This window comes from Boleophthalmus pectinirostris, unplaced genomic scaffold (assembly GCF_026225935.1).
Source record: "Boleophthalmus pectinirostris isolate CB_2022bp ecotype Guang Dong unplaced genomic scaffold, ASM2622593v1 HiC_scaffold_10, whole genome shotgun sequence".
Taxonomy (NCBI): domain Eukaryota; kingdom Metazoa; phylum Chordata; class Actinopteri; order Gobiiformes; family Gobiidae; genus Boleophthalmus; species Boleophthalmus pectinirostris.
The window spans coordinates 22,002,700-22,020,096 of NW_026570971.1; the positions used below are offsets into that span (position 1 = coordinate 22,002,700).

Below are 17,397 nucleotides of genomic sequence, written 5' to 3' on the forward strand. Positions count from 1 at the left end.
TATTTTTTCTGCCTTTAAGCACACACTGTCAGTTATGCTTAATGTAGTTCCTCTGTATAGGCTTATTATTATAGTCAATGCTTTTCGAGTTCATAGACCGCGTTTCTTTGACGTAAAACAAGCGCGCACGTACGGCTTTGAGTGCCATGGAGACTGGAGAGGCTGCCCGGATCTCCAATGCAGCACTGCTTTCGTTGCATAGGAACTGATAGGGGAAAACTGCGAATTTCAAGGTTGATGCACTGAATGACAACGATGCTATTTTAAGAGAAATCCAGTCCTTGTCTCTGTCTTGTTGGTCTGGTTACTTGTTGAATAATGGTCTGTCTTAAACGGCAGGGACAACGAGAAGACATGGGATGGGCGTCGTAGAAGTCGTTTCAACTCTTCTGTTGGTCTAATGCAGAGTTGCTGAAGACATCTGGCGCTTATGATGCATTGTACCTCTTCTTCTCCATAGACCTCCATTTAAACCGCAAAGACACGCACAGCAGCCATTATTAGCCTCAGTGCACTCTCTGAATGGAAATATGGACACCCTCAAACAAGGATTTTTGACTCAACATGCCCAGGAACTATGAGGTAGGCCCAAGAGCATTCAAACATCCGTCCTATTTTAATATCTTTCTGAAGCATTATTCATTTTAACTTGTTCACTGACTTGAATATAGAATTTTTTTTTTTTAAAGACTTGAAGCTTATAGGCCTCTATAGTCCTGGATTAGTCATAATAATAATAATAATAATAATAATAATAATAATAATAATAATAATAATAATTTATGTAATAGCTGTGTTATATTTTTTGAAAATGGTTGGCTTACATGACTTAAGGTAGTTCAGTCAGTTAACAGTCCATAAATGGCCCAACGATTGTATATGTCCCTACTTAGTTATAGAAATGTAGGACTAATTTTGTTTGCAGTCTGTTGGTTTTGGTTTTTGATTGGCGATTGACGAATGACGATTCCACACCCTTGTTCCTTGTAGTTAATGACTGTAAAATGGCTGTAGGCTGATGTCCATTCTGAGCTGTAGTTTGTGAATCAGTGCACATTGAGACAGACTGTAGTGGTGTGATGTGGAGTTCTGGATCTCCTCCACACACAGTGAATAATAGAAAACTGTGAGGACACCGGGATCTAAGGCTTTTCATGATTCAGAGGTACAAATGGAGTCATGTCTCATCTGAATGAACATGTAAGACACTAAAATAACATAGTAATTGTGAACCTGTACTAGATGAATCATACATCTAATCTCATACTTAAAACATATTGTCCTCCTATATCAGATGAACAGGCATTCCTGAATGAGATGCCTTGTACAGAGCATAGACCATAGAGATGACAGAAAGGAGGCCCAGAGAAAGAGGAAATTCTCAAAATTGTGCTCAAAATTAGTGAAATAGTAGGTGTGAGAGAAGGATATGCAGTTGGTAGAGTTTGTTGGAAGATAATTCACTGTGTGACTGACCCTGAAGCAAATCTTTATTATTGAGCTGTCTCTACCCTCCCTGCCCCTCAGCCTGGTCAGTCAGTAGGGATGTTGGCTGCCGTGGAACATGGTCCGATCCTCTGCAGTGACTCCAACATCCTGTGCCTGTCGTGGAAAGGTCGTGTTCCCAAGAGCGAGAAAGACAAGCCCGTGTGCCGCCGGAGGTACTATGAGGAGGGCTGGCTGGCCACCGGGAACGGGAGAGGAGTCGTGGGTGTTACCTTCACCTCCAGCCACTGCAGGCGGGACAGGAGCACCCCTCAGAGGATCAACTTCAACCTACGTGGACACAATAGTGAAGTAAGTCTTTATACGTTTTTCAAGACACTTGGACAATGCAGAGGAGAATGACATTTTCATTACATTTACAATAAAAAAACATCTCTCATTCAGGTTGAGAGTCTCGCTTTCAATCAAATCTAATCTTATTCTTACATCTTGTCACCTTACATTAAAGGTGCTCTGTGTAACTTTTCTGATGGGGGATCAGCCACCTGCTTTTCATTGATTGTGCCTGGACTATTTCACAGTATGGCAATAAATCTTGTATTTATTGAGTTACTCTTGAATTACTCTTGTTGTGTGTAATTGTGAGAAGTATCACCTCTACACAGATTTAACCTGTAACGTGACCTGGTGGTGCCACTAAATGTCTCCATGGAAGTCCAAGTTTAATGCCATTCCAAAGCAATATTATCTCCATGGAAACAACCCAACATTTTACACATTCACATTTTAGAATATAACAGTCCAAGTGCTGTATTTAATATGTGTATCCTATAACTGATGCTGCTATCTTGTAAAATTAAGTGTAACAAAGTTACACAATCATTAACAGTGAATTAATAAAAGGATTCAACTCTTTCAACACCATTTAGTGTCCATATGTTGAGACATGTGGTGCTAAAGTCATCACAACAACATTTTCATACATAATGTTTTAGAGCGTTTAGATTGTATGCTGGACGGTATGAGCACACTGTATATCAGGTACACAAAATGATTAATTTTGTTCTAACTACACCTGAACATAACCCTTCTGTGTTTTGTATAAATGATTAACTCCACAATAATGTATGTTGTCTCCCAGGTTGTCTTGGTGCGCTGGAATGAACCCTTTCAAAAGCTGGCCACATGTGACATGGAAGGAGGAATCTTTGTGTGGATACAGTACGAGGGCAGATGGTCTGTGGAGCTGGTGAATGACAGAGGAGCACAGGTAGACTTTGTCAATGTGAGGGATGGGAAGAGACACAACTTACACAAGATGCACTAGGGTTTACGGGAATGAGAAGTGACAGAATTTTAACAATTTTCAAAAATCTATTTAAATGTATCATTTTTGTAGGGGCATTACACTTCAGTGGGGTATTAATGGTTAACACATGACCCATTTAGATCTTTGTTATCTTTTATCCTTTTGACAAACCATGTATTTAAATAAAATGTGTTTCAGTTTATTTTTTTGATAAGTCAGAGTTTATATATTAATATAGCCTAGACTAGACGATATTAAATGAGACCAATTCTATAGTATTAGTCCTCACATTCACTCAAAAATAATATGGAGCTGTAAATAGCTTATGTGCTCACCTTATGTGAAGTGGATGTAATTAGACAATATTGTCCTCTACCTATATTTGGTGTTTTATTTTAAGCATGGAAGCTAAAATTATAAGGTAGGTGAACTCAAAAGATATGATATTTGAAGAGAGATTTTCAAGACTGACTGAAGTGGCTATTCAGTCTATTTTTGTACCTATTGTAGTTATTCAAAGTATGACCCAGTTGTATCTGAAAAGGAATGTAATTAAGTTAGAAGAACACCATGTAATGATGAGAACCAAACCTATTTTTAAACTTATATTTCACCCGTGTAAGGCACATTTCTCCATGGGGATGTTACTTCTCTTACCAATACCTGGTGTTAATACGGTTTCCCCTGAGAAAACAATGAATTGGATCTTGGATTGGTGTTTGTCTACATATAATGCCATACTGTGCAACAATCCAAGTGGAGTAACATGTCCATGGAGACAAGCAGGCTTACCATCCAGTAGAAAAGGTACATAGTACATATTTAAATCCATAAAAAATATTCTTTAGTAACTAAACCAATTAAAAGTAAAAGGTTATATATTACACAAAATTGACTGTTTATGCCACATTAGAATCATATTTCTTCATCAAAAAAATACCCAGAGTTTTATTTTGTTTCATTCACACATGTTTTAGTAATGTTTTATTAATCTGTCTACATCTCCAAGTCTTAAAATGTGCTGCTCTACATTTTACCTTTAATTCAGCAATAGTGCAATACTGCAATAGTTGAAAGACACTAAACAAACATGATGACCTTTTCTTCCTGGCAGGTGAGCGACTTCACCTGGTCACATGACGGGACTCAGGCTTTGATCGCTTACAGAGATGGTTTCGTCTTGGTGGGCTCTGTCAGTGGGCAGAGACACTGGTCCTCTGAGATCAACTTAGAAAGTCAAATCACTTGTGGCATATGGACCCCAGATGATCAGCAGGTACTAAATATGCCTAGTTTCTAATATAAACATCATCCTAGTTTTTAATGCAAATTTTCTAGTCAACAACAGCTTGGATAATTATTACTCCAGAGGGTGTTCATTAAGTCTTTAGAGTAACATTTTATGGCTGGTTTTGCGCAGGTGTTGTTTGGTACAGCAGATGGCCAGGTGATCGTGATGGACTGTCATGGCCGTATGTTGGCTCATGTTTTGCTGCACGAGTCGGACGGGATCGTGAGCATGTCCTGGAACTGCCCTGATTTCCTGGTGGAGGACAGCACTGAGAGTGACACTGACTCAGATGAAAATGTTCTGCCTATAGGTACAAACACAGACAAGGGAAGCACTTAAGCTGTATTTATTTCTATGAAATTGGTTGCTGTATCAAACTATTATTGATTGGTTCACCACCAACTTGACGATACAAGCTGGCATGAATCATCATTAAGAAATAACATGACCCATCATCAAAAAGTGTGACATAAATTACATGACATATTTTATAAAAACAAGCACATTCTCGGGTGTTACATGTAAATAACACCTCTATCATACAAATTAGGCCTTTGCCACTGACAGTGAAGTGAATGGCAGGTTACTTTCTCATTATAGCACAGATATTTATACTAATATACTTATACTAAATTATGTCTAAAGTTGATGATTAAAATTAGGGAAAAGTGATTTGATGATTTATGACAAGGGACAAAACTGTAATGGTCAAAATCAGTATGTTCATTGCCTTCCTCAATAATGAAGGAATAATGGTGAACTGGCACATGAGTGTTGGCATTACAAATTCCTTACCAACCAACCAAGTTTATTATTTCACATGGCTAGCTAATTTAGCCTTGATAAAACAGTGTAAAAATGTATTGAAACATCTCTGATTATTTTCTATTTTTTACAGTGCGAAGAGTCAAACCTTTGTTAACCGTCACCTTTTTATCTGGAGACATTAGTTTAATGAACAACTATGATGACCTATCCCCTGCTGTCATCCGCTCTGGATTAAAAGGTAGGTGTCACTTTAAAAACTGTAAAATTTTCCCTTTAAAGATAACCCCATAATGTAATGTATTATGTGTGTGCAGATGTAGAGGCCCAGTGGTGCTCTCAGGGGGACCTCTTGGCTGTGGCTGGGATGGAGAGACATGTCCCGTCAGATACAGCATGTGCAGCCATCATGAGGAACGCTCTGGTCAAGTTCTACAATGTCCAAGGAGAACACATCTACACTCTGGAGACACCTGCACAGGCAAAAGCTCTTCTGTCAATCTAATTTTTCATTCATTTTGATGGGATGACGTGTATAGTGTACTGGAGATATTAGTAAATTAAAAATAAAGTAATAAATAAGTATAAATAGAATATGTAAATTTGTGAATAAATAACAAATATATATATGCCTTAACTACAATCTAAGGCAGTTACTATAAAAATGATAGCCTGATTCATCATCCGGTTTCACTTCGTGGAAACCATTAGAAAGCATTAGAAATCGTTCGCTCTTAACCAGTTGCTGCTATATGGTCGTGACGTATGTGACGCCACTAATTGGGCTAACTGGTAACTGGTAGCTGGTAGCTTTTCTAAAATCCTGTAGGAAGAAGGGCAATAATGTCTTTCCCCTTGATAAAATTCACAGAACATTCTCTCTGAGGATTTTGACTTTAAATCTTCGATCTCGGGAATTCTTGCCAACACAGAATGTATGGCTCTTCGCTGATTGCCTGGTGCCCGAACTTGCATTTACGGGGTTCTTGCAAACCGTCTGGTGTATTCCGATTCCTAACCTAGTCACTGGAGAGAAATTAAATTGCGTGGAGGCACTAGGCGGCGCCAGCCTGGCTAATAAAAATGGCTTTCATGAAAAATTCACTAGCAATAACAGAAGTACAAACATTGTTGCAGTAGTTGTTATACTAACCAATTTTAACATGTTAAATAGTGATAAATAGTGATAAACTGAAGTTGTAAATTGTTTTATTTATTGCAGGGAGCTGAAATTAAATAATAATGGAATATAACTTAAGCCCTAACTTATATAACATAAAGCCCTAACTTCTATAACATAAAGTCCATTACTGGCAAAGCTTACTGCAAATGTGTTATATTCTTGTACTAAACTATACCATCTGTCTTTTTCAATGTGCATGCCAATAGCAGTGATGGTGATTGTGTTTGTAATCAATTAATGGTTCTATAATTTCTTTCAGAGACCTATCACCACCATCTGTTGGGGTCACCGAGACTCACGGCTCTTCCTTGCCTGTGGTCCAGCTTTGTATGTGGTTAGAGTGGAGCACCGTGTGGCCAGTCTTCAGCTCTTGTGCCAGCAGGGCATCGCCAGCGCCCTGAGAGAGGAGAAGGATGTGGGGAAACTCAACATGCCCTCTCTGCTCTGCTCCTATGTCACTACAGCTTTCATACCAACCATCAAAGTAAGCATCTCATGTTTTTTAATAACCATAGTAGCAATTGCTATTAATTGATTTCAGCTCCCATGCACTATTTTGAGTGTCTTTTCATTGGAAATCGTACTAATTTTACATCACTTTGAAACCCATATATACTTACTTACAACTTCAGTGTTAAACCTATATCAATGGCTTTTGAAGATAATTGTGTAATCCCTCAGTGGTCCAGGTAGGATCCATGACAAAAGAAAAAATGAAAAAAATACAGAATTGATTTTTTTTGCTTTTGAAGACAAGCTTAAGTCAGCTTCTTGCATATATAACTGACCCTCTACTGCTTATTGCATATATAACTGGCCCTTAACAAAGGGCCTTAGATAAAACTGACAATTGAAACCTCTGAAAGATTTTGCATAGTTAGTAAAGGTACTATGTAACTTTTTATTGTTAGGGGTCCTCCATCTGCTTGTTTCTATGGATATGTTATTGCTCTCCCTGGATTGTTCCACTGTATGACATGAGCTCCATCTTACATTTATTCAATTGCAGATGGATTTATAGTTGAAAAATGCCTAGAAAAGTAGACATTCTGACTATGGGTGGGGTTGGATTTCCATAGGTCTGTTCTGTAACATGGTGTGGTTTGGTCTTTATACCATACTGGGAAACATTCCAGATGAAGCAATAACATCTGCATGGAGAAAAGCATTTGATGAACCCTCCACTAGAAAAGTTGCACAGTGCACCTTTAAAATATATTAGGAATGTACAATAAAATGCTTGCTATCTTGTGTGCTTGGTTTCTTGATAATCCACTTGAGTTCATACTATGGTAATTATATAGTACCCAAGGAAATTACGCCCCATATCCCTACAGAACAATCTCACTATTTGTACAGAATAAAATGTAATTATGAAAACAGTTTAGTGCATCAGTTTTGGTTCACAGCAATGGATGTGATACAGCTGACTTCCACATGTTTTCTTTGAGTGTCCAGCTCTTCCTCCTCTCTTTTCCTCTCTTTGTTTTAGCCTCCAATCCCTGACCCCAACAACATCCGGGACTTTGTGAGCTACCCCACCTCCGGGAACGAGAGGCTCCACTGCACCATGAAGCGGGCAGAGGACAGTCCAGAGGCGGGCGGGCCCTGCTACACCCTGTACCTCGAATATTTGGGAGGACTGGTGCCAATCCTCAAAGGGAGACGCATCAGTAAACTAAGACCTGAGTTTGTTATCATGGATCCCAAGAATGACAGTAAAGCAGGTAGGTATTAGTTTACTAATTTTAGGTTAATTGTTTACGTAGTATTTCTCACATAGTCACATTCAAGACCAGTTTAGTTCATCCCATTATAACTGTATTACTTTTATATTTAATGCTGAAATTGAACACAAAATTGTTTATGGGGCAATTTTACATCTACAAATCATTATCCCACAATCATATTATATTGTAATTAATATAATTTACTGTGTTGCCACAATAGAAAATAATATTTTTTACTACATTGAAAAAATATTATTTTATTCTAAACTTAAAATTATAGTGGTCTATTTAGAATTAACATGTGCCACTAATTCCGATATATATATATATATAATATGATATAAAGTACGAAAGGTCCAGTTTGTCAGTTTTTTTTAAGTATCAATACTTGTTCAAATGAGTATCAAATGTCAGTATTTTACAGTTGGTTAAGTATCTTTTTTATGTATTTATTTATTTTTTTAGAATCACTGGTATTGTCAAAATAGTTCCTCATTGCAGACCAACAAAGGACTTGCAATGTCACCTTTAGGGTTAGTGTTAGTGGTTAGTTAGTGGTTATGTCAATATTTTAGTTGGTTTAGTCTAACTGTTCTGCAGAGACCCATAATATTTCTACTGTTGCACCACTGTTCACCTTGAAAACCAACAAACAGATAGTACAAGGATGACTTTCACAAGTGGTCTGAGGCTTGATCCCTAAATAGTCTGACTGCACTATTTGCCCATGGCTTTAACATCATTTAAACAAGGAACAGCTGAGCCACTAAAACTACATCCAATAATGTTGTTTTGCTTGGTTCTTGTCTTTTCAGATGAAGTGTGCGTGAATCCCATTGCGTTCAGTGACAGCTGTAACTGCTCTGATTCCAGTGACATTGAGCTGAGTGATGAGTGGGTCGGCAAAAAATCACCAAAGTTGTCACGAGGGAACAGGTTAGGCTGACTTTAAAGATTCAGTTATACCCATAATGTATGTGCTAAATCTGTTGGCAGGTTTTAACAACAAGAATTTGGCAAAGCAATGGGCTAAACCAGGGGTGTCAAACTTATTTTGGTCCGGGGGCCGTATATAAATAGGAATAAGTCCATTTTTCTTGTAAAATCCTGCACTCGGCTCCACTTTTCTCATGTTGGACATTTTTCTGATTAGGGTGTCACGGTCAACAGTCAAACCAATCGTCCTTTAAGAGCGTTTGGAAAGAGACAAGTCTTCATTTGTCCTGCTCTGGTGGGAGGGGCCACGTACAGAGACGCTGGAGATGCTGCTGTGCTCAGCGCCGCAGAAAATTACCAATATTTTAATTTAAATATTTAAATATAATTAAAATATTTTAGTAGAAAATCAGCTGAGGGCCAGATTAAAGGCCTTAGAGGGCCGCATCTGGTGCCCGGGCCGCATGTTTGACACCTGTGGGCTAAACTATTGACATGAAAAAAGTATTTTTAGAAAGTCAGTTTACACCACTGGATCCACCGATCTACTGGACAGGGCGGAGCATTGGAATACCTTAAAGTTGCGCACGCTTCCCCCTTCGTTCAGCGATTCGGAAAGCACCGTAGAGATTCAAATGAGGAAAGCGAACCCACCACCACCCTATCCTGGTACAGTGGTGTCAGTAGCAGCTACGGTTGCAAATACACCACAGACGCTAGTGACAAAATGTGATAGCCCTAGTGTCTTGGTGCCAGATCCTTGCCTCAAAAGGACAATTTCTTGCGTCACCCCATCACCTTACAGTACCCAGTGCCTCTCGGTTATGAGTGGATTACAACCTTTGATAGTCGCAGCAATGTTGAAGAAGTATGTAGACTCCAAAGAAGACTTATTCGCAACCAAAACGCAGTACATGGTATCAGCAGATCTGCTACACTCAGAGTCACCTCATCTGAGAATAAGAAAATCCAACTTCCTTACAGTTCTGCCACTTTGAGTCAACATATATATAAGAAGAAATATAAGAAATCTAAACAGTTTTCTTTAAAAAATTGTCAGATTTGGAATGCATATTTTTTCTACAGAATTAATTTGGAATCCAGGAAGTCTCCGAAACTTTCACGAGCCAATCAGGAAGGTCAGAGGTCACCACGGTTACCGACAAAAAAGCCCCCTGTTCGCTCACCAAGTTTGACAAGAAGAGAGATGTTCATGGATGGACTCACAGAAGTAAATGTTTTTCATGTCCTTTTCAAGTTGTTGTCAAACTTTGGTTTAACAATGCTGTTATCATTTTCCCCCAATTTTCCAGCACAATTACCTTGCTCAAGTCACATCCAATATTTGGGGGACAAAGTTCAAAATAGTTGGCCTTGCTTCTTTCCTACCTGCAAATCTTGGAGCAGGTAAAAATAAATATTACATGTAATGAAGTCTAAATTGTAATCTTGCATACACTTTAATGTATTGCAGTTATTTATAAGACCAGCTTGCTACATCTGCAACCGAGACAGATGACAATCTACCTTCCTGAAGTGAGGAAGATTTCTCATGACTTTATGAGTCTGCCTGTGTTCAACCCCAATGTTTTCAGTGAAGACGAAGATGACTTACCAGGTGAGAAATGACACATGCATTTATACAGATTTGCATTCTAACTATGCAGGTAGGCTTGGAACAAAGGTATTATTTTATGCAAGTATTATTATTTTAATTTCAAGTATTTATTTCAGTTGCAAACACTACACTCCAGTTTTGAATGCACCTGACTTTATATTTTGTATGTTTACTGTATCTCCATAGTGATGGGTCCCTCTGGTGTGGCCGGAGATAACCCTCCCTGTACTGTGAACATCCCCATCGCTCCCATCCACAGTCCTGCTCAAGCCATGTCGCCCACTCAAAGCATCGGCCTGGTGCAGTCTCTCCTGGCCAATCAGAACATCCAGCTGGATGTCCTGACCAATCCCACAGCCAATGCAGCAGTAGCGGCTGCGGCGGCTGCAGCCTCTGTCCCTGTCAGCGACCACAGCCAAGACCCTATCCAGTCTCCTTACCCTGTTACATCCAGATACTCGAACCCAAACCAGGTGATGTTCAGTGGGTTGGATTTGGGATCACTTTTACCTGGGACGCTGCCACCTCTGCCCCCTCCTCACCATCTACCGCCACAGCCGCAGAGACCTAGCCATCCGCAGCCTCCTCGCCAACCCCCACCCAAAGCGTCGCAACAAGGGCAGAGAATGCATCTCCAACAACACCAACCGCACCAACAACATCAACCACACCAACAGCACCAACCGCACCCACAGCACCAAACACACCCACCACACCCACAGCACCCACCGCACCCACAGCACCCACCGCACCCACAGCACCCACCGCACCCACCGCACCCACCGCACCCACCGCACCCACCGCACCCACAGCACCCACAGCACCCACAGCACCCACAGCACCCACAGCATCAACAACATCAACAACATCAAGTCCAGTCCCAGTCACAGCAGTTGCAGGTACCCCAGATGCAGCAGGGCCCACCGGTGTCTCCTCAAACTCTTCAACAGCAGCAGCAGCTTCAGCAACAGCAGCAGCAGATCCGGCAGCAGATCCAGGAAATGAGACAGCAACAGGCCCAGTTACAACAACAGCACCAGCAAATCCAACAGCACCATCAACAAATGCAGAGGCAACACCAACAGATGCAACAACAGCTCAAAATGCAAATGCACCTTCCCCCGCCACCCACAGGGTATCCAACCATCTCCTTACAGCAAATCCACCATCTCTTACCACAGATGCCTCCACCCACCAGCGAACCGGGACTGGACAGGGCGGAGCATGGGAATACCTTAAAGTCAACCCTACCCCGCACGCTCCCCCCTTCGTTCAGTGATTCGGAAGGGACCGTAGAGATTCAGATGAGGAAAGCGAACCCACCGCCACCCTATCCTGGTACAGTGGTGTCAGTAGCAGCTACGGTTGCAAATACACCACAGACGCTAGTGACAAATTGTGATAGCCCTAGCGTCTTGGCACCAGATCCTTGCCTCAAAAAAGATGATTTCTTGCTTCACCCCGTCACCTTACAATACCCAACGCCTCTTGGTTATGAGCGGATTACAACCTTTGATAGTAGCGGTAATGTTGAAGAAGTATGTAGACCCCGAAGAAGACTTATTCGCAACCAAAATGCCTATGCAGTACATGGTATCGGCGGATCTGCTACTCTTAGAGTCACCTCATCTGAGAATAAGAAAATCCAACTTCCTTACAGTTCCGCCACTTTGAGTCGCCTGTCCGTTCCTAGATACTCAATACCAAGTGGAGATCCACCGCCTTATCCAGATCCTGCCAATCAGGTGACCGCTACTTTGCCTCCGCCCCAGAGAATTGACAGCAGTCTTATCCATGCTACGCTAAGACGTGAACGAAGAGATGTTAGCCTCAAAGTTCCCCAAATGATGGAAAGCTCGAGAACTCTTCCTACAAAAGCCAAAATGAATAGTGCATTAGGAGGCCTCGGCTACCAGCAGAGGTTGCCCACTGCGTTGTATACTTGTACTCAGTGTAGCAGTAACAGCAGTAGCACTAGTGTTAGTGTCACAGGTGGTGGTACGTCCAGTAGTGGGATAGCTGGTGGGACAGTGGTAAGACAGGACTTTCCGCCAAGCAAAGGGCCTCATCATAGCACCATTATTGTTCATTCAAAAAGTGCCTCGCCATTGGCTTCTCAGTCATCATACAACCTGCTTGGTGCTGTGGAAAATAGCAGAGACAGGACTGTGTATGTGAACTCGGCCTTTACAGAGGATGAAACAATGAGTCAGCAATGTCATCTTGAAAAATCAGTGCGACAGTTGAACTTAGGTGATGTGAATTTGACACTGAAACGCCCTCCACCTTATCAGTGGGACACTTCAGCTACAGAGGACTTTTGGATCACTCCGGAACAAACAATGCTAGCTCCGCCACCTGCCCCACATAAACCACCTCCACTTATAATTAGCCAAGCTCAGCATTTAGATGTAAGCCGACTGCCTTTTGTTCTCACCACTAAACCTCCAACTAGCCCAAGTACAACCACTCTTACCTTTCCATCTGGGTATCAGATTTCACTTTCCCCTTTCCCACCAAGTGTAAATCACAGTGGGCCTACTTTGCAGACTTTACAAGCTGGACCAAATCCAAATGAGTTGGTCAGTCAGTCCCCATTTACTCAACAAGATCCAAATTTGGTCCTACCACCTGGTTATCCCCCAAATTTGGCAAGCTTGGCGTGCTGCCCGCTCCCCCCAATGTACCCAGGGGCAAGCTCTTGTGCCGGGCTACAGCTTCATCCAGTCAGTCTCCATCCATGGAACCCATATCCATGCCCACCGCCAATGCAGGACCCCCCAGCTCCCCCACTACCAACTAAAACTCACCAAATACTGGAAAAGCCTATTCTCTCACCACCTCCCCCCACTGCGCCTCCTCCACCCCCACCTTTGCCCCCACCTCCCCCGCCTACTGAGCTACCGCCATCAAAAAGTGCAGCCGAAGATCTCACTGATTCTGCAAACAACTTCCCAGAACCCTCATCACTGAATGAAAGCCCTGTACCCCAAGAATCTGAACGGTTTAGCAAAAAAAGTCGCAAAAGGTTGGACAGCAGAGCAGATGATGTCCCTACAGTGTCTGAAGGGAAATCCAGAAAGGAAGGACGTGCACTTTCGGATTTTAATAGTTTGATTTCAAGTCCAAGGCTTGGAAGTAGGGAAAAGAAGAAACCTAAGGGTCAAAGGGAGCAATTAAACAAAACAAAAAAAATCAGCAGAGCCACAAACGAATTTCAAGATAGTTCAGAAAGTGAACCCGAGTTGTTCATTAATGGAGATGAACTCATGAACCAAAATCAGAGTAGTAAAAAGAGCTGGAAAAACAAGCGCAGTATGAGGATGGCAAGTGAGTTGGAGGAGATCAAATGTCGTAAAGCAAATGAAAGAGAAGACAGAAGTTTAGGAAGCCAAGGGTTTGTCTATGTCATGGCCAATAAGCAGCCACTATGGAATGAAGCAACACAAGTCTATCAGCTGGACTTTGGAGGACGGGTCACACAGGAGTCAGCAAAAAACTTTCAGATTGAATTGGATGGGAGACAAGTAAGTCACTGTTACACACTATCACCAAAAAGATTTCTTGATTACAAAATATCTGTTATCTTTATTCTTTTGTGGTAGCAATGACAGAATGAAAACCAATACAAAAGTACACCACTAAGCCCATGCCTGTAAAGCAACATGAACAAAATCTATGGACATCATCTTGTTCACTAATCCTCTGCTTTGCATTACAAAGCCTAGGACCAGACAAAATATAAAACATTAATTATAGGTTAATTGCAATTTATAATATTGGTAAAAAATTTAATGTTTTTGTCTTTGTAGGTGATGCAGTTTGGACGAATTGATGGAAATGCCTATATTTTGGATTTTCAGTATCCCTTTTCAGCAGTTCAGGCTTTTGCTGTGGCTCTGGCCAACGTGACTCAGAGGCTGAAGTAAAAAAGACTCATTCACATACCTGTAGATCTTGAACTGTGTGCAGTTGCAGCTGGGGAAACATGGGTTTAAGCCATGTGGAGGCCTATCCACTGCTCAAATGAACATTGTTCCTGCAGCAGGCTCATTTTCTGAAGGTACAAACTGTGTTCATAAAACTTGAATGTCATTTTGTGGCACTCACAATTTGCCATCACCCAGAAAGAAAGAAAGAGTTAGTTAGCGCTCCTAAGCTGTCACGCCAAAGACACATAATATAGAAGGGCAATCACGTTAAAATTAACATCACTAATAAATCTTTATAATGCACTTTGTTAGTGAATAGCAATGAGCCAATAGCAGGAAAAACTGCATGGTCATTTAAAGCTCCAATTCTTTAGAAATGTCTATGAAGTATATACATTAATTAACCATTACTGATTACAAATCCATGTTAAGCCATATATTGTACAGGGCACCATATAAAGCATAGTTCTTTAAAGTACAATATATTTTATTTCATACATTTTATTTTATATACACATTTAACATAAATATGCTCCTTTTGGTTTTTTGCAAATGCTACACATTCAGGCATTAGTTATTTGTACTTATGTTCTTATTCATGCTTAATAACCATGGCACTTAACCATTTTATGTTTCAGAATCCTCTTGTAAATACACCAACACATTTTATTGCAGCTTCTGTTGTTTTACTGTTCTACATTTGTCTATTAGTTTGTAGTATTTGCAAAGTGTTCCTTACATTATGATTGCTATGTATTATTATTGTTATAAAATAGCAAATTCTACTTATTTTTTGTTTTTTGTCCAGTTGCCTTCATGGTGCCCACTATCATGATGCCCCTGTTAGGCCTGTGTATGTGCCAAAAAGTCTACATTGGAAAACAACTCAACATATTTTTTCGTTGACTTCCCTGTCAGTTTGAGACTTTTTCCTAGTAGTTGTGTTTTGACGCTACTATAAACTGCATTGAATGTGAAGTCCAGTGGCTTGCCTTTTTGGAAACAGTGCTGCTTTCTGTAGATAGATAGAGCTTGTCTGCTTTAGAACTTGACTGTATGTAGGACTGATGTTCTAGCAAAACAAAACAAAACAAAAAAAAAAAACAACATGCTGCTTGCACTTACATATGTAGTGGATGGACTGATATTAATTACTTATTATTATTATAAGCTTGTATGTATTTTGGTTGGCAAATTATGTAATGTTGTACTGAAGCTTTAATTTTAAGGTCACATAATAATAATAATAATAATAATAATAATAATAATAATAATAACTGGGAAACAGTTGCAAGAATAAATCTATATGGTCAGACGTTTGAGGTAAATTGTGGTAGATCTATATAGAAATGGTGCTATATATAAAACACAGAAATATGAGCAAAGGTTATTTTAAAGAATAATTTAAAAAGTATTTTTAGAGAGGAGATTGGGAAACTGGTGTCATTTCTAAAAAATATATATATTATTTACATAAACTGCTTAAGAGATTCTTGAAGCAAAATGTCAGTTTTCAGCAATACTGTGTAAGTGATTTTTCTGTTTATAACCAAACCTGGTTAATAAAAAATACTGTGCATAAATTACCTCTTGTTCATTCATAAATTAATTTATTTTTAAGATTATGTTTATTTTTCTTTATTGATTTATTTATTTTATGTGAAGTTGTATGCCAACCACACAGTGCACTAATCTGTCCATTTCATTTGTGAGAGGTGATCCATGAGGAGTGTTAAGTATGGCAGTGGCTAAATTCAGGTGTTTGACCTGATGAAGTTGGTTCTAATAAAACATGCTAAAAGGCTTGGTAAATAATCACTGCATGGGGCCATGTATTATGCATTATGTTATGCTTAGTACATGCATAATTAATGCATGTGTGAACTGAAATGGATAACTTAATGAGTAATGACCACAGAACTATAATAAAATCTTTTAATGACAATGGCAAATGTATAATACGTATAATAAGGCAATACTTTAATAATACAATACACTGAATAGATTGTCTGCTACTTTAATAAGTCTTTTGAGAAAGGTCAAAGGGGGCTGCTCTTGCTCAGAAGCCATCATTTACGTCTTTAGTGTGCTCTTGAGCTTCCTCTAGTGGAGCAGGTAGAGGAGACAAGTGGTGCAGTTTGACTTGAAAGACGTCCCAGCTCTCAGGAAGCAGGCCTCTGGTGAAAAAGACTGAAGCACGCAGATGCTTTTCACTGGAGAACAGAAGACCCCCATGAGAAAGCCCATTATAGCGCCATAATCATTTGAGATATTAAACATTTCGGCTGATGTGTGAAGTGGCAGGACTGATCAGAACAAAGGGAACACAAATCCACTGCAGAAATAGCACAAATTAGTGTACACTAATCAAATATAGCAACATGAGCATTGACAGCTGGAGTAATATTGGCTGGAATAAATCATTTCATACAAAAAGCATTTTCTCTTCATATGTGATGTTTTAGGAGACTAAATATGGCCCAGTGTAAAGTGACTAGGTCAGAGTATTCAGCATGCCCCAAAACGCTTTCATGGGCCATCCCTTCTGTGTCTATCAATGGTGCACGAAATGAATGGTGAACCAGCTTCAGGCAATGCATGTGCCAAACCCCAGTCTCTCAGTGTGCTGTGCACCATGGGGTGGCACCCTTCTGACCAATGTCCTAAAAACACCCCTGGATTGGATATTGCATGTTTTATTGGAATAAATACAATGTTGTCACCATGCAGTGTTGGGGAGTAACGGATTACATGTACCGGCGTTACGTAATCAGAGTATAAATTATGAGTAACTGTATTCAGTTACAGTTACTGTTTCAATGAGTGGTGGATTACAGTTACTTTGCTGAAATAAATGGATTACATGGCAGTATTTTCCTATTTTTACATTTTGTGCTATATCTCATTTATTTATTTATTTATTTTTTATTTCCTGTAATTCCAGTCATTGCCGGAAACCCACACAGAACGCGCGCAATAAGAGCGAAGTTGGCGGCGTCAGTCACACAATAGACGAGGACGAACAGCCCTCAGTGTCAGCATTGCACAGGTAAAAACGCATTCGTGTCTTGGAAATTCTTCTCCCGACGTGAGATATAAAAGAAAATAACAAATATAAAATCGCCTACAAGTTAATTGTCAAACCGGAGCTACTGGCACTGGTGAAAACCTGCATAGGCTCATAATA

General features: G+C 40.1%; 1 protein-coding gene across 1 annotated transcript; it reads left to right on the forward strand.

Moving 5' to 3' along the window:
* The first annotated feature begins 1,545 nt into the window (after positions 1–1,545).
* On the forward strand, positions 1,546–15,796 carry tulp4b (TUB like protein 4b). Its single transcript, XM_055161997.1, has 14 exons — positions 1,546–1,797; positions 2,588–2,716; positions 3,870–4,031; positions 4,176–4,356; positions 4,945–5,052; positions 5,129–5,292; positions 6,254–6,478; positions 7,487–7,721; positions 8,540–8,660; positions 9,747–9,891; positions 9,974–10,067; positions 10,135–10,278; positions 10,465–13,805; positions 14,091–15,796. Exons 1-14 carry the CDS (start codon positions 1,546–1,548, stop codon positions 14,205–14,207), a joined length of 5,418 nt encoding a protein of 1,805 aa, XP_055017972.1. The 3' UTR covers positions 14,208–15,796.
* The last annotated feature ends 1,601 nt before the right edge of the window (positions 15,797–17,397 follow it).